The 24,519-nt window shown below is 36.9% G+C and overlaps 1 protein-coding gene and 1 pseudogene across 2 annotated transcripts in view; one reads left to right on the top strand and one right to left on the bottom strand.

Moving 5' to 3' along the window:
- Window positions 1–24,026, top strand: part of NUP155 (nucleoporin 155) — a 63,783-nt gene extending 39,757 nt beyond the window's left edge. Inside the window, exons 22-35 of one of the 2 annotated variants that reach the window (XM_032415290.1) lie at window positions 1,250–1,380; window positions 3,015–3,206; window positions 3,872–4,010; window positions 4,728–4,863; window positions 5,736–5,889; window positions 6,096–6,200; window positions 7,266–7,420; window positions 8,548–8,677; window positions 9,830–9,943; window positions 10,694–10,814; window positions 11,271–11,381; window positions 14,416–14,552; window positions 20,808–20,914; window positions 21,487–24,026. In XM_032415290.1, coding sequence (XP_032271181.1) covers window positions 1,250–1,380; window positions 3,015–3,206; window positions 3,872–4,010; window positions 4,728–4,863; window positions 5,736–5,889; window positions 6,096–6,200; window positions 7,266–7,420; window positions 8,548–8,677; window positions 9,830–9,943; window positions 10,694–10,814; window positions 11,271–11,381; window positions 14,416–14,552; window positions 20,808–20,914; window positions 21,487–21,625 — 1,871 coding nt within the window. In that variant the 3' untranslated portion in view covers window positions 21,626–24,026. The remainder of the gene's footprint in view (window positions 1–1,249; window positions 1,381–3,014; window positions 3,207–3,871; window positions 4,011–4,727; window positions 4,864–5,735; window positions 5,890–6,095; window positions 6,201–7,265; window positions 7,421–8,547; window positions 8,678–9,829; window positions 9,944–10,693; window positions 10,815–11,270; window positions 11,382–14,415; window positions 14,553–20,807; window positions 20,915–21,486) is intronic. The other variant, XM_032415291.1, reaches the window with a different exon arrangement.
- On the bottom strand, window positions 16,148–16,780 carry LOC116639144 (annotated as a pseudogene).
- Window positions 24,027–24,519: the final 493 nt, after the last annotated feature.

Here is a 24,519-nt window from a genome sequence, read left to right as displayed (position 1 = left end):
CCTGACCATACCAAGCACTGGTAAGGATTAAAACAAAAGGGAGGGTTCAAATTGCTGGCACATGTACACTGAAAACAACTACTTTGGAGAGCAGTTTGATACTATCCTGTAAAAGCTGAGAATGCATATATATTGAAAGCCAGCAGCTTTACTTCTATGGATACATCGTATAGCAGTCTTTTTTTTTTTTTTTTTTTGGTAAAGATTTTATTTATTTGACAGACATAGCGAGAAAGGGAACACAAGCAGTGGGGGAGTGGGAGAGGGAGAAGCAGACTCCCCACTGAGCAGGGAGCCCGATGCGGGGCTCGATCCCAGGACCCTGAGATCATGACCTGAGCTGAAGGCAGACGCTCAACAACTGAGCCACCCAGGCGCCTCCATTGTATAGCACTCTTTATCGGACTTTTTTCCTTATAGTAAGGAATACATTTTACGTTATGACTCTGATGTTTGAAAGCATACATACACAACTGAAACAAAATTGTAGGAAATAGCTACCTGTTTTATACTCTAATATTTCCTTTCTTTTTTTTTTTTTTAAGTAGGCTCCACGCCCAGTGTGGGGCTTGAACTTAAAACCCTGTGATCGAGAGTTGCATGGTCTACTGACTGAGCCAGCCAGGCACCCCAATTCTGTTTCCTTTTTAAGAAAAAAAAAAAAAAGCTGTCATGACTGACTGTATTGATTTCATGACTCACCTGTTTTTGTTTTTTTTTTCACCAGTTTATCCTAATCCAGGGTTTGAGGAACATAGTCCTAGCGAAAACTAACGGTGCTTTTCAGGAGTCCTTTCTTAAGGATGTTTATTGCATTATTGTTTTAGTAGCAAAGCATAGGAGACAATATAAATGTCCTTAAGGTGGAAAATGGATCTAATTGTGGTATACTTATGTGATGGAACATCCAGTAATTTAAATACATTAGATTTATACTTATTAATATAGATAGCCTGTGAAAATACAGCTGGGTAGAAAAAGTGGTGTAAATTGTTTAAAAATAGCAGTGTTTTTGTTGTTTGTGTGTACACACACAGACGCATAGAAGCACATACACATAATGACAGGATAAAAAGCATGAATTCAACAAATCATGATCATGGTTGGCTGTGATGAGGGGAAGGAGGAGACCAGTAAGGATTTCAGCTTTAACTATAGTTGTTCTTATTGAAAGTAAAGTGTTGTTTTATTTAAAACAAAACAACCTATGTCATTGTATAAAACTTCATTAGTTGTGTTTTGTAATTAGAGGCTCAACTGAGTGAAAAGGTTTCACTTCAGGCAATCCAGCAGTTGGTTCGAAAATCATACCAGGCTTTGGCTTTATGGAAGCTTCTTTGTGAACATCAATTCACTGTCATTGTAGGAGAACTTCAGAAGGTAGGATTTCTTTTCCCTTAAGATCATACTGTTAATGCTGTGCTTAGTTTGTTTTCTTTTGAGTAAGCTTTAATCTTATATTTGGGTTTGGGAGGGGACTTTTGGGGAGAAGCATTTAGGTTATGAGTAAGTTAATATCTGCTTAATGGAAATCTTCTTAATGGAAGATTGCACTAAAGCATGAAAGCTTGAGGGATCTGCTTTGTCAAAACCACAAGTTTTTACAATATGTGAGAATTTTATCATGTTCTCGTGGTATATGAATGAAATCTTTACCAAAAATATTTTTTTAAAACAGATTGTAACCACTATTTGGGTTTCAGATCCCTTTGGGAATTTGATCAAAACTCTTTCTTCCCACCCTCAAAGAATGCATACAGATACATCCACAAAATTTTTGCATGTAATTTCAAAGAGTCCAGTGACTTAAATTAAACATTCTTCTTTTAAAGAAAGATGTTTACCATTGTGAGAAATGAATGGGTCATATTTCTCTTGCTGTCCTCATTTGAATCCTTTTTAAGTATAATGGCAATTTGCATTCATTTAAATGTTAGGACACTGAGGGGAATGTATTCCTACCTATTATTGTGAACATTTCTAAACGTATACAAAAATAGAGTAAATACTATATTATAATCCCCATATACGCTTGTATTCAGCATTTTCTTTTTCTTTTTTTAAGATTTTATTTATTTATTTGACAGAGACACAGCGAGAGAGGGAACACAAGCAGGGGGGAGTGGGAGAGGGAGAAGCAGGCTCCCCGCTGAGCAGGGAGCCCGATGTGGGGCTCGATCCCAGAACCCTGGGATCATGACCTGAGTCGAAGGCAGATGCTTAACGACTGAGCCACCCAGGCGCCCCTTGTATTCAGCATTTTCAAGATTTTATCATCTTTTATTAATCTATTCTCTTTCTCTTTACCAAATTTAAAGATGATCCCAGATACCGTGTCATTTCACTCCTGTATAGTTTACTATGTATTTCTAAGGAAAGGTGTGATGTGAATCTGTCACGCCCATTGATCACCAGGGTTGACTCGGCTGATCTGACTGGCTAGGCAGTTGTCCCCTTCTCCCTCACCACTCCATGTGCATCCCTTCCAAAGCTTTGTGCTCAAAGAGGATGACCTTCCCTGATAGAGGCGGACCATTCTTTGGTCAAGGGTATACGAGTAGCTGTGTGTCTCTGCTAGAACCTCCAAACGAGCTCTCAAGGTCCATTTGTAGGACCTGAGCTGAAATCAAGAGTCGGATGCTTAACCAACTGAGCCACCCAGGTGCCCTGTAAGCCCCAGATTTTTTAATGTAGCTAAGTGATTATTCTTTCTGGTTGTGACTAAAATCAGGAGACCTGGCTCTAATTTTGGATGTGCCTACATTTTACTTTTCTCATTTGTAAATTGAGAGATTTAGACTGGTCATACCGTGGGTTCTTTAACAATTTTCTATGATTCTATGAAAGTTTGCAAAAATGTACTAGTCTGTATAGTTTAGCATATTTTCTCTTTTGAATTATAGAGTCTGTTAATTTTTTGGTTATTTTAAATTGTTAAAGGAATTTTGTTCCAGGTAGAAATAGGATATTCCTATATTTTTGGTAGAAAAAAGGACTTTTTCTTACACTTCTAGGAATTTCAAGAGCAGCTGAAAATCACCACCTTTAAAGATCTGGTAATCAGGGACAAGGAACTGACTGGGGCATTAATTGCTTCTCTTATCAACTGCTACATCAGAGATAATGCTGCTGTTGATGGCATTAGTTCACACTTACAGGACATCTGCCCACTTCTGTATAGCACTGATGATGCAGTTTGTTCTAAGGTATGATGCTTTATCAGCTATTTCAGTGTTCTAAAGGGGGTTTCATGGTATAAAAAGCACAATAGAACTGGACTCAGAAACCATCTTTTACTTAACATATGACGTCTCTTGGGTAGGTCTCCTAACCTCTCATGGCCTCGAGAGTCCTCATCTGTATGATGAGAGGAGTTGGAATACATCATTTCTTAAAATCCTTGTGTGTTTAAGTTTTTCATAATCTTGATAGTATTTTTAGACCATGTTTTTTTAAATGGTTAAATATGTTTCTCCTTAGAAAGTAAAAATTACTAAAACTTTAAGTCTATAATAAGTTAGAGTTAATTGGGTAATTTTTATTGATCCTTTCTTACAGGTTGAAAATAATTTAAAAAATCAGTATCACATGGACTGCCTGCTGACCAATAATGTATTGACTAGGCAAGAGGTTTACCAGTCAAAGCTATCTTGCTTAAAATATTTAGGAAAAGAATTAAAAATAGCTAGGATTTTTTTGGTCAAAAATTTTTCTGCCTAAAATTAAGAAGAAGTAAGTTTGTAGAGTTGTTTTTATTTTTTATGATAATAAACCAGATGTAAATTGAGACATAGACCAAGACTTATATTGATAACATCATCTGTGTGCTGGATTTTACATCTTTTTAAGTTCCTGTCATCTCTGATTCTAGGCAAATGAACTCCTCCAGCGTTCCCGACAAGTTCAAAATAAGATTGAAAAGGAAAGAATGTTAAGAGAATCCTTAAAGGAATATCAGAAAATCAGCAATCAAGTGGACCTTTCCAGTGTTTGTGCTCAGTATAGACAAGGTGAGAAACAAAATGTTTTTCATATCTTTTTCTTAACTCAGGAGAAAAACGACTGAATAAAACAAGCTACTGATAAAGAGCCTCTTACCAGAAGCAAACCCCTCTTCAACTTCACTTTCCCAAGTGATATGACATGGGAAACTCATGCCTTGTGTTTTAGTATTTGATGACTACACTAGCCTCTGCAAAAACTATAATGCTCTTTTTATATCTTGAAACGTGTAACTTTTTAACACAGGAGTTTCAGTCCTTGTCCAGTTAAACTACTATCTGTATTAGATAGATTCTGGGTTACATTTATTTTTTGGATGCTTTAAATTCTTTTGACTAATTTTTAAAATAGTACCTGTCTGCTTGCTTTTAAATTACTTTAAATCAAATCTAGCGTAATGTAAAAGTAATAACTGTTAGCACAGATACTGTTTTGAATTCTAAGATTTTTTTTTCCATCAAGGAACTGAATCCATCCCTTTTATTATTCTAACTTTGAAAATTTTTTTCCATTGAAGAAAATACACTTAATAGCTGCCTTTTAGGCATGTTGGTACCTTATTCTTTGGTAGATTCCCCAAACATATTTTATATGATAGTGTCATCAAGGTGACTAGCATACAGTAGAGATGTAAAAACCTTGATCAGTATTTTTATAAACCAGCTAAGGAAGAATGCATCCAGCTTAATAAGCCTTATCTCTTTGTCCTTTTCCTTTCCCATTAGTCCGTTTTTATGAGGGTGTAGTGGAGCTCTCTCTTACTGCTGCAGAAAAAAAAGATCCTCAGGGTCTTGGACTTCATTTCTATAAACATGGAGAACCAGAAGAAGACATCGTGGGACTGCAGGCTTTCCAAGAAAGGCAAGTTTTATCACCTTAGCTGCTTGTCAGCTTTTCTTGGTGTACAGTTTGATTGATTGTATTAGGAAAATAATATCTTAAGTACAACACTTATAAAATTGAATTATGCTTTCACTTAAAAATGTCTTTTTATCATGGGCCTAAATTAGGATTATAATTCTTAGTTTAGGGTTCAAGTTTTAGTCTGGTGGAAATTTTTTTTTTAAAGATTTTATTTATTCATTTGAGAGAGAGAGACAGAGCACAAGCAGGGGGGAGAGGCAGAGGGAGAGGGAGAAGCAGATTTCCTGCTGAGCTGGGAGCCTGATGTGGGGCTCGATCCCAGGACCTGGAGATCATGACCCGAGCTGAAGGCAGACACTCAGCCATCTGAGCCACCCAGGTGCCCCATAATCTGGTGGAAATTCTTAAGGACTTATAAATGTTTTTGAACTTGCCTCTGTGGTTTTTATGACACTTTACTAATGTCAATTTCAAATGAGATAACTTATTTGGAACCATTTCCCCCCGCCCACCTAATTTCTAGTTCTGGGTGAAGATTAGGATTTTATTTTATTTTATGCTACAATTTTTAAATGTTCACAAATTAGTAGTGACTGTTAAAGAAAAAAATGTGTGTCCATAAAGGAAATATATAACCTATCTAAAACATGTTTTTTATTAATACGTTAATTTTTATGACTTCACCCTTTTATGGTTAACCACATGTTTCTCAAACCTAGAAAAAGTATACAATTTATATTTTAATACCAAATATATGTGTGTGTGTACATATATCTCTTCCCCAAAAGAGTCTTCAAATTATTCTATGTATTTAAATTAGTCAGTTGCTGTCTAAATAATGCAGTTGCTTCTTTTCCATTCTTTTTCAGATTAAACAGTTACAAGTGTATTACAGATACACTTCAAGAATTGGTAAATCAAAGTAAGGCTGCTCCTCAGTCTCCCAGTGTACCCAAAAAACCTGGGCCTCCAGTATTGTCATCTGATCCCAATATGCTGAGTAATGAAGAAGCAGGACATCATGTAAGGGACAAAGCATATTTTTATCCTGAAAATACATTGTTTAGAAGTTCTGTGTGGTAGTGGTAGCAGCTCCTCTTGGGAAAGGTAGTAGATCTTAGAAATAAACATTTAAAGATTCTTGATTTCAGGATTTTATAAGGCTGATGATTATGATGTCCAGCAAGAGGGCCTTTAACTGCTAATTCTTATTATTTTTTTTATTTTAGTTTGAACAAATGCTTAAACTGTCTCAACGATCCAAAGATGAGCTCTTTAGTATTGCCCTTTATAATTGGCTAATACAAGCTGATCTTGCAGATAAGTTATTACAGGTAAAAAAAAGTTTTTTTATTCCAGTATTGTTAATTTGTATTTTCAAGTAGCACATACATAGTTGAAGGAGGGGCACCTGGGTGGCTCAGTTGGTTAAGCATCTGCTTTTGGCTCAGGTCATGATCTCAGGGTCCTGAGATCAAGCCCTGGGCATGGGGCTCCCTGCTCAGCGGGGAGCCTGCTTCTCCCTCTCCCTTGTCTGCCACTCCCCCTGTTTGTGCTCACTCACTCTCTTGCTCTCTCTCTCTCTGTCAAATAAATAAAATCTTTAAAAATAAATAAAAATAAAAAATACATAGATACAGGAAATTCATTTTCTTATCCTGAACCTACCATTAGGTGTTAGCGTCAAGCCAAGTAATGTAATATCTTTTCCTGGTGGGCAAAGTAAACTATTGCTCTAATTTTCTTGTTATTTTGAAGCTGATTTGGGTTGTTTATATTGTGGGATGGAAATCACTGGATTATGAATTAGGAGTCTTAAACTTGGCATTACCTCTGCCATTAATTCAGTATGTGACTTCATACATGTCTTTTTACTATCCTAAGTTTCAGTATTCTTTAGTCTGTAAAATAAATGTGTGGCATTTGATAATGGCAAGGATGTCTTTGAGTTCCGAGTCTAGGAATCAGTAGCTGTGTTTTCAAAGTTTATTAAAAGATTTGTAATTGGGGATGCCTGGGTGGCTCGGTCAGTTAAGCATTCAACTCTTGATTTCGTCTCAGGTTATGATCCTGGGGTTGTGAGATGAAGCCTGCTTGGGGTTCTCTCCCCGCCCCCCATGCTCACTCTGTCTCAAAAAAATAAAGATTTAAAAAAAAATTGTAACTGGATTATGATTAGTTTAATCAGCCTAATTCAACTTTTCATAGCAACTCTTTGGTTAACTCTGGTAAAAATCATTTATAATGAAAAAAATTGCCCTCTGTTGTTGGATTATAATTTTGCTTGTGTATTCATGAAGTAAGACATACCTGTAGTTGACTTAAAAATGTTATAGTTACTACATAAAGAGCAAGTGCCTAGTCCAGAAAATGTTTCTGAGTGACTGTATAATTTGCAGATTGCTTCTCCATTTCTGGAGCCACATCTAGTCCGAATGGCCAAAGTTGATCAAAACAAAGTTCGTTATATGGATTTACTCTGGAGGTATTATGAAAAGAACAGAAGCTTTAGTAATGCTGCTCGTGTCCTGTCCAAATTGGCTGACATGCATAGGTATGGTATAATACCCTTACTACTATGAATAATGATTGATAACTGAGCTATAACTAGATACATCCAGATTTCAGAAATTAAATAAAACCTTATTCAGGTTGCAGTATGTAGAGTTTTTATGCTTTTACTTGGATTTACCTAAAGTTTACAGTTTTTTTTTTCTTTTTTTTAATAGTGTATGGGAGATACTAAATACCCAAGACCCTCTCTAGTCAAACTATCTTCTAAATCTCTTCTTTAAAGTATGTCTTTAGAGTCTTTCCTACTAAGCAGTTAATTAGTATTCTTAATTAAAAGGACAAAAACTTCTCAAAGGCTTTATAATTTTAAATGCTTTACTAATTCTAGACTAATTTCCTCTGCTCTATTATTGGTTTAACTTACCAAAAAAATTTTGAGTGTATATGTTGAAGACTGTTAAGAATCTTATTAAAGAAAGCATTGAGGAGCGCCTGGGTGGGTCAGTTGTTAAGCGTCTGCCTTCGGCTCAGGTCACGATCCCAGGGTTCTGAGATCGAGCCCCGCATCGGGCTCCCTGCTCCGTGGGAAGCCTGCTTCTCCCTCTCCCACTCTCCCTGCTGTGTTCCCTCTATCACTGTGTTTTTCTCTGTCAAATAAATAAATAAAATCTTAAAAAAAAACAAAACAAAACATTTTCCTTAGTGTTTAGAAGAATCCAAGTTTTTAATACACTGAATTAAAGTTTTAAAATAGGAAGTTACTTTTTTGGATGTAAACTTAAGTATTTTTTTATTTGTTGCCTTAAACTGTAGATCTCTTTTATTAGAAGTCCTCTAATATAGTTTTTTCTTTTTCTTTTTTTTTTTAATCAAAGAGCAGGAACACAAGCCACAAGCAGGGGGAGTGGGAAAGGGAGAAGCAGGCTTCCCGCGGAGCAGGGAGCCCGATGCGGGACTCGATCCCAGGACCTGGGATCATGACCTGAGCTGAAGGCAGACGCTTAACGACTGAGCCACCCAGGCACCCCCCTCTAATAGTTTTTTCAAGTTTCTAATGGCCTTTTATGTTCATTTGGTATATACAAAATAGTGCATCATAATTAATATATTTGTATATTGGATCCTTAAGAATTCATATAAATAAAAATAAGGTTCTTCCCCCCCCAGCACAGAAATTTCACTTCAGCAGCGACTAGAGTACATTGCTCGAGCCATTCTTAGTGCCAAAAGTTCCACTGCCATTTCATCGATAGCTGCAGATGGTGAATTCCTTCATGAATTAGAAGAAAAAATGGAAGTAAGCACTAAAGATACTTAAACTTTGCCTGCATTTATTCCATTTTCCCTTCTTCCCTCTAGTAAGTCATAAGTCAGTAGCAGTCAGTATTAGTAATTCTCGTCTCTTCTGCCTATATGTATTTATTTTCATATTTAAACATAAATCTTTTATTGGGTCACAGGACATTGCTGTAATTAAATTTTTTCTCTGTGGCATTTCGAAAGTTTTTTTCCAACTATTCCAACACAAAGGAGATTATATCACATTTACCATTTATTCTGGAAGCTAATGAGTAGATATGTGAAGTAGAGTAGGCTAACCTGCCCTAATTAAGAGACCCAAAAGTATATAATGGTCCAAATACAAAGGCTTATTTCTCATTCACAAATATCCAGAGTGGGTGTCCCTGATTAGCCAGTGGCTTTCTTCCACTTGATTGATTTTAATAACCCAAGTTCTATTTTCTGGCTCTACCATTCCCTATGGCCTTACCTTTTTCTTCTGTCAGAGGGAGTAAGAGAAAAAAATCACATGTAATAAACACATTCACTCTCTTAAAGACCTTCAGCCCTGAAGTGACATACTTTACTTCCACTTACATTCCTTTGAAGAGAACTTAGTCTTAATGGCCCTATCTCCCTACAGAGGAGGTTGGAAAATAGGGTCTAGCCATTGTTTGGCTGCAGTAGTGGGAGAGATGGGTGTTAGTGTGGTAGCAAGGGCGCTCTGCCATAGTAAACTTCCTGTGAGATCTTTTATGTTGTGATGAAGAGCTGCCAGTTTGTTATGATAGAAATCTTTATTCGTTCATTTCTTTTTAATTGAAGTATAATTGACACATAGCATTATATTAGTTCAGGTATACAATGTAATGATTCAGTATTTTTAGATATTGCAAAATGATCACCATAATAAGTCTCATTAACATTTATCACCATATACGTAATTACAAAAATCTTTTCTTGTGATAAGAACTTTTACAGTCTATTTTCTTCAACAGCTTTCAAATATGCAATACAGTGTTATTAACTCTAGTCACTATGCTGTTATTTATACATTATTTTTACTTTAACCAACTTGAAGTCAGATACTAGGAATCATTCCTTCAAGTACTTGTTGATTTATCATCAAGAACTTGAGACTTGCTTTTTTTTTTTTAATCCAAACTAGGTTGCTAGGATCCAACTTCAGATACAAGAGACACTACAAAGACAGTATTCCCATCATTCTTCTGTACAGGATGCAATTTCTCAGCTGGATTCTGAGCTAATGGACATAACTAAGGTAATAAAAAAGCAAGGTGAATTCCTGTAGCAGTCACCTAATATCTACAAATTCCTTGGTTTTGTTTTTTTTTTTTGCATTCTGCAGTAGAATGCAAAAAATGTGGAGATAATCTGTCTCCACAAAATTAAGATAAGCCGTCCTGGGGAGCATGTTGCTGGGCTGACAGATCACTGCTGTGGTATCTGACTCTTAGGAAGAGCTAACTTGCTCTTTATAGGCTGTTTTCTCTCAAGAATCTCTCAGCCTCACATCAAGCTTCCTTAAACCTCCTGCCATCTATTTTATGGCCTTGCTTATTGTCTTGGAAAAGTAACTTATCTTTGCTTACCTCTCCAAGCCGCTCCCACTCTGTACTTCAGAGCAGTTCCTTTTTCAATAACTCTTGGACATTTCTCCACGTACCATGAAGCACCGAGACTTGTGTTTCCATGTTTCTAGGATTCTTTAAACCCTGATTTAGACAATGCTAATTATAAAAGACATGTTATTGCAGTATCTCCCTGCCAGCCGAGGGGCGGGGGGGCTGTGGAGGCACACATGTTGGAATCTCTTTAAATGCATTTACCAAGCCTTCACCATTCTTAATCTGGAGTTATGACCAGCTGCATGTCATCACATCTTTATATCGTATTTTAAGAACTTTGGATAAAATCTTTGATCATTTTTAATTTTCAAGGAGTGCATCACTATTAATTTCTGACTCTTGACCTCTGGTTGTATGTATAATGTTGGCATTTTCTCCGACAGCTTTATGGGGAATTTGCTGACCCATTTAAACTTGCAGAGTGTAAACTTGCAATAATTCATTGTGCTGGTTATTCAGACCCTATATTGGTGCAGACACTTTGGCAAGATATCATAGAGAAAGGTAAGTGCTCACTTACAGGTATGTTAGCATACGTTATTTGGTAGAGGAATGCAAACTGGTAGAGGAATGCAAACTGCTAGTGGCTTTCATACATCTAGAGCTCATGAAAATTGTATATACCTAAGTAGAGGCTAAGTGGAGGGTACCTGGATGTGGTGGAGGGTGGTCCTCTAGAGAATGTCCTCAGTTTATATTGGAGAGGACTGAGAAAAGGATGTGTCATTTTTGGTTGTACTTCTTAATAAGGGATTCTGAGACACTTTCCTCAGAATCCCATAACCAGTGTCTGGTAAGAGGAAAGTATTTCAGACACTAACAGAAACACAGTATCTGCTCATTATGTTAGAATATCATTTGTAGGCTATTTTGTACCTTGAAATAGAATAAAATAGGCAATTTAAACAATTGCACATTAAAAACAGTTTGGGTTTCTAATGGCATGTCTTTTTCTTGCAGAACTGAATGAAAGTGTAGCGTTGAGCTCCTCAGATAGAATGCATGCTCTCAGTCTCAAGGTTGTGCTCCTTGGCAAAATTTACGCTGGCACACCTCGCTTCTTTCCTTTAGGTAAGCAGTGACCTTAAGTGCTGTCATGGGTGTTGTGCTGTGTTTTCTTTTGATGGTTTTCTTCATTGACATGGAAAGATAATGTTCTTCAGGGTGGAATTGTTCCTTTGTTGCTGTTTAGCTCAGCTGTTTAATTCTACCTCTCCAGAAAGACCTCCAAAGATAACAGAATTTGTTGACAAATAGTTAGGTATGAAACTTTCTTTGACCTTGTAAGTTTATATATCTGTCTGGGGAATAGTGCTAACAGACGGTAATGATTATATTGTTGGTAACCCTCTACAAGTTTAAAGAGGAAAGAAAAATGGCTAGTGATTTTCTGCATGGGCAATCTGTGATTGCTTCAACTGCTCTTATTATATATATATATATATATATATATTTTTTTTTTTTCATTTTTTACTTTTTTTAAGAGTTTATTTATTTGATAGAGACACAGCGAGAGAGGGAACACAAGCAGGGGGAGTGGGAGAGGGAGAAGCAGGCTTTCCGCGGAGCAGGGAGCCCGATGCGGGGCTCAGTCCCGGAACCCCAGGATCATGACCTTAGCCAAAGGCAGACGCTTAACGACTGAGCCACCCAGGCGCCCCTCTGCTCTAATTATATTGAGGACATATTTTTCTTTAAAATAACAAATAGTTGGGGCACCTGGGTGGCTCAGTTGGTTGTGTGGCTGACTCTTGATTTTGGCGTCATGATCTATGGGTCCTGGGATCAAGTCCCGATTTGCATTGGGCTACCCGCTGACCAAGTACTCAGCTCTAGAATTCTCCCTCTCCCTGTGATGACCCTCCCCCTGCTCACACTCTCTCTCTCTCTCTCAAATCTTTAAAAAAAAATAGCAAATAATTGTGTTAAAAATGCAATTTTTTGAACCCTTTAATCAGCTATATTACTATAATTGTTATGTATATGACTCTAATTATTAGAGATTTGCCGATGTATAATGTTTTTTTCAGTTGTAAAACGATAGAATCAGGGTGCCTGAGTGGCTCAGTTGGTTAAGCATCCAACTCTTGATCTCAGCTCAGGCCTTGATCTCAGGGTCATGAGTTTAAGTCCCACATTGGGCTCCATGCTGGGCTTATAGCCTACTTAAAAAAATAAAAAATAAAAGAATAGAATCAACATAAATATATCCGTAAATTGGATGTTAAGCACCCGGGGTCTTTGAAAAATGTTGAGAACCAGGAAAATGCTCACAACATAACATTAAATTGTTTATTTAATGAGGATAGAGACTTTTTTATAGACCATCTCTGATTTATGACTTATTTTCTAGAAATGGCAAGAAATAAAGTCATTATAATCTTGTAAGTGTAGTATTTAAAACTGCCACTCTGGGGCGCCTGGGTGGATCAGTTGGTTAAGCGTCTGCCTTCCGCTCAGGTCATGATCCTGGAGTCCCGGGATCAAGTTCCACATCGGGGCTCCCTGCTCGTAGGGGAGTCTGCTTCTCCCTCTGACCCTCCCCCCCTCACATTCTCTCTCTCTCTCATTCTCTCTCTCAAGTAAATAAATCTTTAAAAAAAAAAACTGCCATGCTATTTCATTAATGAGAAAAAGAAAAAATTAAAGCTTAATAGTTTTAATAATAAAAAGGCCACATTATACATAATTTTTTTTTAGGGTATTTCTGCTTCGACTTAGATTTTTAATTTTTGAGCCTAGTAAAGTTTAGGGTAGAAGAGGCCTTTCTTCTTCTTCTTTGGTCCATCTTTCAATGGCAAACAAGCCCCAGGGGGCTTCAAACCAGAACAAATTTAGAGTTTTTAGAAATTTGATCACCTGCGCAAAAGTTTTGTATGGTAGATTCTGGGATAGTTGCAGGTTCAGTCATTGGCAGTCTTTTCAGTGATTCTTCTTGCCTGTGGATATGCACATTGGTCAGTCGCAGATTTCAAGGATCATAAATATGAATGTGATCGTTACTATTACGATCTTACTTACGATATGACAGGTAGTAAAAAGTGAGAATGGGGCTAAAATTAGAACCATCAAAATAAATAACACATCTGAGGGGGTGAGGCACTTAAAAACACATTTAATATTGGGGCTCCTGGGTGGCTCAGTTGTTAAGTGTCTGCCTTTGGCTCAGGTCATGATCCCAGAGTCCTGGGATCGAGCCCCGCATAGGGCTCCCTGCTTGGCAGGTGGCCTGCTTCCCCCTCTCCCCCTGCTTGTGTTCCTGCTCTCACTATCTCTCTCTCTGTCAAATAAATAAATAAAATCTTAAAAAAAAAAACTACACATTTAATATTTCTAAAATCAGGATGCAGTAACCCTTCTTTTCTGAAAAGCTGTTAAATTGAGGATTCAGTGGGTCCTCTCCAATAGTGGGATTATGCATGGTCTCTATTTCATGTACCTTTCTGTATTTTCCAAACTCACCAAAATGTAGTTTTTTTCCTAATAGCTTTAAATTATATAGCACATTCACAGTTGTGCAACAGTCACCACAATTAAATTTAGACCATTTTCATCACCACAGAAAGAAACCATGTACCTATTAGCAATCATTCCCTATTCCTTCCCACTTTCCAGCACTAATCTACTTTATATCTCTATATATTTGCCTATTCTGATATATCACTTATTTTTATAGAAATTTTTTTTTTGAAAATTGGTTTTCTTTTTTTAAAGATTTTATTTATTTGAGAGAGAGAGTGCATAAGCGGGGCAGGAGGGGCAGAGGGAGAAGCAGACTCCCCTCTGAGTGGGGAGCCCCATGCAGGACTTAATTCCAGGACCCTGAGATCATGACCTGAACTGAAGGTAGTGGCTTAACCAGCTGAGCCACCCAGGCTCCCCGGGACTTAACAATTCTGTACCAACAATAGAGTAATGAAGTGAGGTGAAGGACCTGTTAACTAACCTTACCGGAGTAAACATTTCACAATGTATATATGTATCACATCATCATGTTCTATATCTTAAAGTTACACAATGTATGGCTATTTTATCTCAGTAAGTTGGGGGGGAGGGGGGCGGGAAGAGTTAACAATTCTAATTTCTGATCTTTTTCCCTCTCCAGATTTTATTGTGCAGTTTTTAGAGCAGCAAGTTTGTACTTTGAACTGGGATGTAGGTTTTGTAATACAGACAATGAATGAGATTGGAGTGCCATTACCTAGACTACTGGAAGTATATGATCACTTGTTCAAATCACGGGTAAGGAAAATATTAAATAGAATGAAATAATTTAGTTAAAGTTAACAAACCTTTTTTAGATAAAAGAATATTTTGATTGTATGTTTATAAGTGTCTCGTCATCTGATAAAATTACATCAGGAATATGCTTCATTGTTTGAATATAAGAAATTATCATACTTTAGATTTTTAAAATTGATAATGAGTTGCTTTGCTGTATATCATGATAAAAATCAAGTATTTCTTAGTAAACATATTTGCTTTACTCTTTGTGTAATAGGCTAAGCCCGTTACATTAAGAATCACCATTTGCTTTACAAGAACAAAATAATAGTGTATTTATTCCCTATAACTTCATCTGAAATATCAGTGCTCAAAGATCTTCCTCACTACAAGAAAAAAAACTTTGCAATTGTGATGGTGATGCGTGGTAACTAGACTTACTATGGTGATCATGTCCCATACTGATTTGTTATTGTATATTTACAAATAACAAATCATATGTTGTATACCTGAAAATGATATGATGTTATGTCTCAGTTATACCTCAGTTAAAAAAAAATCTTTCTCATCTTATTGAACCTTATCAGACTATATGTTTTATAATTTTTATTCTGAGATAAAAGATCCAAATAAAACCTTGTTGACCTATATCATGTCTTTTATGGTAACACCATCAAAACATTTATGCAGTGCTTTACAAGGCACTTGTATATCTCATTTAAGCCTCAAAATGAACCTGTGATAGGAAATGAGCATCTGACAAGGGCAGAGATTTTAAATGAATAACCTACTCAAGTCACATGGCTAGTTATTGGTATAGCCAGAATGAGAATTAAGATTCTTTGCTGGTTTAGTCAGACTAAGTCTATATAGGTTTAAAGTAAAAGGGGTATCACAGCTGACAAGAAGAAAATAAAAAAAATAAGTGAAGTAAAATAAGCATTTAATATTATGTGGTTACTAAACTATCTGGTCATGGTTAATATTTGAAAATCATTAAAAACTGCATTGTGATGTTATTTAGGAAAAATAACCCACTTTGTAGAGCTTGCAAATTTCCTGTTTAGGAACCTGTGTTTCCTCTTGACAGGTGTGAGGAGGTACCTCATTGTGGTTTTGATTTGTATTTCCCTGATGATGAGTGATGTTGAGCTTTTTTCATGTGTCTGTTAGCCATTTGTATGTCTTCTGCCCATTTCTTAACTGGATTATTTGTTTTGGGGTGTTGACTTTGATAAGTTCTTTATACATTTTGGATACTAACTCTATATCAGATATGTCCTTTGCAAATATCTTCTCCCACTCCATTGGTTGCCTTTTAGTTTTGTTGACTGTTTCCTTTGCTGTGCAGAAACTTTTTATCTTAATGAAATCCCTATAGTTCATTTTTGCTTTTCTTTCCCTTGCTTCTGGAGACATGTCTAGTAAGAAGTTGCTGTGGCCAAGGTCAAAGAGATTACTGCCTGTGTTCTCCTCTGGGATTTTGATGGATTCCTCTCTCACATTTCGGTCTTTCGTCCATTTTGATTTTTTTTTAAATTATTTATTTATTTAACTGTATAAAACATTTAATTTATTGGTCTTTTGGGGGTATTTGATGTATCTCCAGTGTATTACAACTGAGCCATTAATCTTGTCGCTTCATCAACATTAATTGGTTCATTTTCATGACACTGCTGAGGAATCAGCTGTTTCTGCAAGGGTTCGAAGGAAAGGCCTTTTGAGAAATGGGCAAGTTCCTTTTGTATATCTACAAAAGCTTTATTCACTCTTAATTTTTTCATCATTCACAATGTTTATCTTCAGTGCTTGCTTCGGCAGCACATATACAATGTTTATCTTCTTAAAATTAGTGGTAGGGCGCCTGGGTGGCTCAGTTGGTTAGGCGACTGCCTTCAGCTCAGGTCATGATCCTGGAGTCCCGGGATTGAGTCCCGCATCGGGCTCCCTGCTCAGCGGGGAGTCTGCTTCTCCCTCTGACCCTCCCCCCTCTCATGTGCGCTCTCTCTCTCTCTCATTCTCACTCTCTCAAATAAATAAATAAAATCTTTTAAAGAAAAGATTAGTGGTAACTGGTTTTGCTTTGTTTTTAGACTTAAAGTTTTTTTGGCTGGCTGTACGAAATACATTCCTGGATTTCTGCCCTCTTAGTTTGTTCTTGGCCATTGTCTTCAGTACCCTCGTGAAGCAGCTCATGCTCCGGGTGACACCATCTGCACGCAGAAGATCTTCAGGAAGTTCCTTGAATTTATTTTTTTGTATGGTGTAAAAAAGTGGTCCAGTTTCATTCTTCTGCATGTAGCTGTCCAATTTTCCCAACACTATTTGTTGAAGAGACTTTTTTTCCATTGGATATTTTTTCCTGTTTTGTTGAAGATTAGTTGACCATATAGTTGTGGGTCCATTTCTGAGCATTCTGTTCTGTTCCATTGATCTGTGTGTCTGTTTTTGTGCCAGTACCATATTGTCTTTTTTTTTAATGAATAGGGTTTTTATTTATTTATTTATTTATTTATTTATTTATTTTTTAATTTTTTTTTTAAAGATTTTATTTATTTATTTGACAGAGCGAGAGAGCACAAGCAGGGAGAACAGTAGAGGGAGAGGGAGAAGCAGGCTCCCCGCCAAGCAGGGAGCCCAATGTGGGGCTCGATCCCAGGACCCTGAGATCATGACCTGAGCCGAAGGCAGACGCTTAACCATCTGAGTCACCCAGGCGCCCCAGTACCATATTGTCTTGATTACAGCTTTGTAATACAGCTTGAAGTTCAGAATTGTGATGCCTCCAGCTTTGGTTTTCTTTTTTTCAACATTACTTTGGCTATCTGGGGTCTTTTCTAGTTCCATACAAATTTTAGGATTGTTTGTTCTAGCTCTGTGAAAATTGCTGGTGTTATTTTGATAGGGATTGCATAAATATGTAGATCGCTTGGGTAATACAGACATTTTAACAATATTTGTTCTTCCATTCCGTGAGCATGGAACGTTTTTCCATTTCTTTGTTTCATCTTCAATTTCTTTCATAAGTGTTCTATAGTCTTAGTACAGATCTTTTACCTCTTTGGTTAGGTTTGTTCCTAGATAGCTTATGGTTTTTGGTGCAGTTGTAAATGGGATCGATTCCTTGATTTCTCTTTCCGCTGTTTCATTATTGCTGTATAGAAATGCAACAGACTTCTGTGCATTGATTTTATATCCTGCAATTTTGCTGAATTCCTGTATCAGTTCTAGCAATTTTTGGGGGGAGTCTTTTGGGTTTTCTACATAGAGTATCATGTCGTCTGTGAATAGTGAAAGTTTGACTTCTTGCCAATTTGGATGCCTTTTATTTATTTTTGTTGTCTGATTACTGAGGCTAGGACTTCCAGTTCTATGTTGAACAACATTGGTGAGAGTGGACATCCCTGTCTTGTTCCTGACCATAGCGGAAAAGCTGTTTTTTTCCCCATTAAGGATGATATTACCTGTCGGTCTTTTGTATATGGTCTTTATGATGTTGAGGTATGTTCCTTCTATCCCTACTTTCTTGAAGGTTTTTATCAAGAAAGGATGCTGTATTTTGTCAGATGCTATTTCTGCGCATATTGAGAGCATCATATGGTTCTTATCCTTTCTTTTACTAATGTGGTCTATCACATTGCTTGATATGTGGGTATTGAACCACCCCTGCAGCCCAGGAATAAATCCCACTTGGTTGTGGTGAATAATCCTTTTAATGTAATGTTGGATCCGATTAGCTAGTATCTTGCTGAGAATTGTTTTTTTTAAGATTTATTTATTTATTTATTTGAGAGAAGGAGAGCATGCACAGGGGAAGGGGCTAAGGGAGAGAGAGAATCCTCAATCTGACTCCCTGCTGAGCACTGAGCCCAGTGCAGGGCTTGATCCCAGGACCGTAAGATCATGACCTGAATCAAAATCAAGAGTTGGCTGCTTAATTGAGCCACCCAGGAGCCCCTTGTTGAGAATTTTTGCATCCATGTTTATCAGGGATATTGGTCTATAATTCTCCCTTTTTAAAAATTTTATTTATTATTTTAGAGAGAGTGCGCGAGCAGGGTGAGGGGCAGAGGGGGAGGGAGAGGGACAAGCAGACTCTGCACTGAGCATGGAGCCCACTGCGGGGCTCAGTCTCACGACCCTGAGATCATGACCTGAGCAGAAATCAAGAGTCCAATGCTCCACTGACTGAGCCATCCAAGAGCCCCCTGTAATTCTCCTTTTTAGTGGGGTCTTTGTCTGATTTTGGAATCAAGGTAATGCTGGCCTCATAGAATGAGTTTGGAAGTTTTCCTTTCATTTCTATTTTTTGGAACAGTTTCAGTGGAATAGGTATTCTTTTTTAAATGTTTGGTAGAATTCCCCTGGGAAGCCATCCATCCCTGGACTCTTGTTTGTTGAGAGATTTTTGATTACTGATTCAATTTCTTTACTGATTATGGGTCTATTCAGATTTTCTATTTCTTCCTGTTTCAGTTTTGGTAGTTTATATGTTTCTAGGAATGCATCCATTTCTTCCAGATTGCCTAATTTATTGGCATATAATTGCTCCTAATATTCTCTTATAATTGTATTTCTGCAGTGTTGGTTGTGATCTCTTTCATTCGTAATTTTATTTATTTGGGTCCTTTCTGTTTTCTTTTTGGTAAGTCTCGCTAGGGGTTTATCAATTTTCTTAATTCTTTCAAAGAACTAGCTCCTAGTTTCATTGATCTGGTCTAGTTGTTTTGTTTTCTATATCATTTATTTCTGCTCCTAGCTTTATTATTACCCTTCTTCTGCTGGCTTAGGCTTCATTTGCTGTTCCTTTTCTAGCTCCTTTAGGTGTAAGGTTAGGTTATGTATTTGAGACTTTTCTTGCTTCTTGAGGTAGGCCTGTACTGCTATGTATTTCCCTCTTATGACTGCTTTTGCTGCATCCCAAAGGTTTTGGACCATCGTGTTTTCATTTTCAATTGCCTTCATGTATTTTTTTATTTCTTCAATTTCCTGGTTTATCGGTTCATTCTTTAGTAGGATATTCTTTTTTTTTTTTTTTAAGATTTTATTTCTTTATTTGAGAGAGAGGAGAGAGAGCGTGCACGCAAGGTGGGGAGAGGGGCAGAGGGAGATGGAGAAGCAGGCTCCCCATAGCAGGGAGCCTCCCTGATGCAGGGCTCTATCCCAGGACTCCAGGATCATGACCTAAGCCAAAGGCAAACACTTAACTGAATGAGCACCCAGGCGCCCCTAGTAGGATGTTCTTTAACCTCCATGTATTTGTGGTCTTTCCAAATTCAAGTTACATAACATTGTGATCTGAAAATAATGCATGGTATGATCCCAGTCTTTTTGTACTTTTTGAGACCTGATTTGTGACCCAGTATGTGATCTATTCTGGAGAATCTTCCATGTGCACTTGAAAAGAATCTGTATTCTGCTGTTTTAGGTTAAAATGCTCTGAATATATCTGTGAAGTCCATTTGGTCCAGGGTGTCATTCAAAGCCTTTTTTCCTTGTTGATTTTCTGTAGATGATCTATCCATTGCTGTGAGTGGGGTGTTACAGTCCCCTACTATTACTGTATTATTATCAATGAGTTTCTTTAAGTTTGTTATTAATTGGTTTATATATTTGGCTGTTCCCAAGTTAGGGACATAAATATGTACAATTGTTAGATCTTGTTGGATAGACCCCTTTATTATGGTAAAATGCCCTTCATCATGTCTTATTACAGTCTTTGGTTTAAAATCTTTGTCTGGGGGCGCCTGGGTGGTTCAGTCAATGAAGCACCCGCCTTTGGCTCAGGTCATGATCCCAGGGTTCTAGGATTGAATCCCCCGTCGGGCTCCCTACCTGCTTCTCCCTCTGTCTGCAGCTCTTCCTGCTTGTGCTCTGACAAATAAATACATAGTAACAAAAATCTTATAAATAAAATCTAGTTTGTCTGATGTAAGTATGGCTACTCCAGCTTTCGTTTCTTTCCGTCTTTCTTTCTTTCTTTCTTTTTTTTCTCTCTCTCTCTCTCTTTCTTTTTTTTTTTTTTTTTTTTTTGATGTCCATTTGCATGATTATGGTTCTCTGTCCCCTCACTTTCAATCTGCAGGTGTCCTCACAGAATAGTGAGAACCATCAGCACACCCAGTGTCGCAGTGCTCCTGCGTTAAATGCTTATTTTAATATTGGGAAATTTTGCCTGGGACTCTGATAACTGGTTTAACTAATAATATAAATGGTTGAAAAATCAGTTGACACAGTTTGCTTTACAACTCGTGACTTATATTTTCTTTATAGGATCCATTCTGGAACAGAATGAAGAAGCCACTGCACCTTTTGGATTGTATACATGTACTGTTGGCAAGATATGTTGAGAATCCTAGCCAGGTTTTAAATTGTGAGAGGTAACTATGAATTAGGTATTGTGTTATGGCAAAAGCTTAAATGTTTTCTAATAAGTATCTGAGCAATAAAGTTAGAATGGGGGAAGATATGGAGATTAACTATTTGAATGATATCAGCATGTATGAAAGGTTAACGTTCTTTCCATTTTTCACCCCCCATCCTGAATCCTTTCTATAGGTAAATGATGTAATTTTTGAATTACTTCTAAACTCTTTCTGCATTGAATTAGTGATCTAGGGCAATTCAGTTATGTCTTTGTGAGATTATTGGCCATTAGAAGGTATATTTGTTTGAAAAGACCAAAAGAATGTAAATAATTTAATATTAATTTAAGGAATCATCCTTATTGCCTCCTTCCCATTATAATCTTCCAAAGGCATATGGTGGTCATGTGGTAATTCACCTACCCCCTGCATTTCTTGTCTGTTTTCATTTATTTACCATTTACTTAATCATATGCTCCTTGCTCTTTCTGGGACTATAGAAGTTTAGCAGAAGTTGGAGAGAAGTCTTACAGGAGGAAATGTTTCTAAATGTATCAATAGTTGATCAGGTATCTTTTCCTTTACAGGAGAAGATTTACGAATCTGTGCCTGGATGCCATTTGTGGTTATCTGGTTGAGCTTCAGTCTATGAGCTCTTCAGTGGCAGTACAAGCCATCACGGGAAATTTTAAATCTCTCCAGGCTAAACTAGAACGGCTTCATTAATTATTGTAATGTATTGTCGTCCGTGCATTTTAATCTGTAAAATAAAAGCTCAGTTGGGTCCAGATATCAGGTGCTTTAAATCTAAGAATTTAAGAACAATTTTAATAGAAATGTGTTTTTAACAAGTGGCTAATATCTACAAACAGTACATTTGCCAGATGAATTATTTTTTATTACTATTTTGTTTTTTAATAATCAGGTTTAAAAAACAAGTGAAATAACATTACTTATCATCTTAACACAAAGATAAAAACATTTAGAAATTCTTATTTTTAATTTAATGAAGGCAGAAATTTTGAATTTATACTATTCATTTTCAAGTTAGTCCAAGGATATTGATATCAAAACTTAAATAGGCTAGCTGAGCAAGTCCCATAACACTGGATTCTACAGTAATCCTAATATAGGCAAATAAACACTGTCTCTTAAAAAATCATTTAGGTTTGGGTTCATCTTTGGAAAGAAATTTCTTCTACCTAGTAATTTTGTCAATTGTAATTCTTGAAGATATTCTTGGCTGTTTTTTGAGCAGGTGGCAAACGTGTAACTAATATTCTATGTCCTAAAAACCTACACAAGGAGATAACTGTTTTCCATTTAGTGTCTACCTACCAGTCCTTGTGACTGATTACCGACTGCATTAAAGCAGTGGTTCTCAAAGTGTGTGCACCAAACCCGCATAGAAGCCTCATCTGGGAATTTGCTCCCTGTTTGATTCTTTTTCCTCCCAATCAGGAACCACAACAAATGAGTTTTACCCAAGACACAATATATAAAGTAAAATTGTTAGTAATGTAGTTTTTAGTCTTCAACAAATTGGAATAACGAAACCAAGTCATGGCAACAACAAGGAAGGAGAATAGAGTGGGAATGACCAGGACTAACAAAAAAGCAAGGACATGGACTTCTTTCCTCTCACCTGTTATGCCATCAAGAGTAATTACCTTCTGCTTATTGTCATTAAAGCAGGTCTAACAATTTTTATAGTACATTTTGAAAATAATTTTCCTTCCCTTCTTTTTTCCCCAAGATCATAGGTTGACCTTTTTTGTATTTATTCTCTTAGAATTTAGCTCCCTTTTTCCTGTAATCTAATACATAATATTTAATCGACTGTCAAAATGTCACTCATTAGGTACCACTACCTCTCATATTTTTCAGCTTTCAGTTCCTTAAGTTCAGTTTTTTTGAATATGTAAAATGAATGTAAGTTATACATTGTTAATTCTGTAAACTTAAAATTCTGTTACGTCTTCTTAAAATGAAAGTCTTGCTTAAATGTTATTTAGCTGTGACTCCAATTCTGCTATAAATATATGTATTTTTAAGTCCATTTACACACAAGCATATTAATATATATGTTAATATGTTAAATATACTCAACTCACGATATTGAAGCTACATCTTTTAAAAGGACTGTAAGCTAGCATGGCTAAATGGTCCTTAGGAGTCAGACATCTGAACCCTGTTCCTTTTATCACAGAGCACTTTTGAGAGGGTTTAACAGTTCCAGCTGCATAGCAGATGTTTTCCATACCCTTGGGAGGGTGAGATCCCTAAGAGAACTTAGGTCCCCTCCTTTTTAGCTCTCTAGAACAGTGTTTCTAAAACTTGTAATTCGTAAGAATCACCTGGATAACCTGCTAAAACAGATGTTCCACCTCTAATGTGATGCTGATACTGGTGGTCAGTGGATCAAGCTTGGAGTAGCATTGTTCTAGCACATTTATCCACTGTATTAATATATCTCGTACTTGTTTATTCAACACGTTATTTCTTTATAGTGACTATTAAACATACAGGCAACGAATAATAAGTTGAACATTATTTATGAAACAGTGCATTCATTGTAGGCAATGACGAGTCACTGAAGATCTTGATTGTGACAAATTTTTTTAGGTAGGTCATTTTCATTTGGCAAAATGGTCAGGAAAGAAGAGAAAAATCTATTTTGAGTAACTGTGCAAGGTATGGGATATTGACCCTGAAATGCATGTGATGTATGTTCAACATTTCTTTAGTTATAACATATGTGACTTACTAGTGACTTTTTCATTGAACACTTCTCTGCTAATCACTTGCATTTCCTCCACGTTTATGTTACATAGTTAATTTCAATCTCAGGATTCACAGATTGCTCATTCTCTTCCTCAGGATACTTCCCACCTCTTTTTTCCTCTTACTCATGAGAGGAAAAATTATGATAGTGATACAGTTGTATCAAGAAAATGAAGAACTGGAATATTGAATGTAAAGGTCTTGAAAGGGCACATAATTTTCTTTCATTTTCTATCAGTTTCTTCATTTAAATTCTCTTAATAAAGCTTTTTTTTCCAGAATATTTTTTAGTCTTCTAGTAAATCATTTAAACTCTTCAAACTTTCATTTTCCTAAGAAACAAATTTCTTAGGACACCTAGGTGGCTCAGTCAATGAAGCATCTGCCTTCGGCTCAGGTCATGATCCCAGAGTCCTGGGATTGAGCCCCTCATCGGGCTCCTTGCTCAGCGAGGAGCCTGCTTCTCCCTCTCCCTCTGCCACTCCCCCTACTTGTGTTCTCTCACTCTCTCTCAAATAAATAAATAAATAAAATCTTAAAAAAAAAATTTCTTGGGGCGCCTGGGTGGCTCAGTCATTAAGCATCCGCCTTCGGCTCAGGTCGTGGTCCCAAGGTCCTGGGATCGAGCCCCGCATCAGGCTCCCTGCTCAGGGAGTCTGCTTCTCCCTCTCCCACTCCCCCTGCTTGTGTTCCCTCTCTGGCTTTCTCTCTGTCAAATAAATAAAATCTTTAAAAAAGAAAAATTTCCTCATAAGAAGACTAAAGCTAAATGATAAGACTTTTTCTTTTAAAGATTTTATTTATTTGAGAGAGGGCACGAGAGGGGGGAGGGTCAG

This window comes from Phoca vitulina, unplaced genomic scaffold (genome assembly GCF_004348235.1).
Source record: "Phoca vitulina isolate PV1807 unplaced genomic scaffold, GSC_HSeal_1.0 scaffold17, whole genome shotgun sequence".
NCBI classification, from domain to species: Eukaryota; Metazoa; Chordata; class Mammalia; order Carnivora; family Phocidae; genus Phoca; species Phoca vitulina.
Note: the sequence above shows the minus strand (reverse complement) of the source record. Positions and strands in the feature narration are given on the sequence as shown.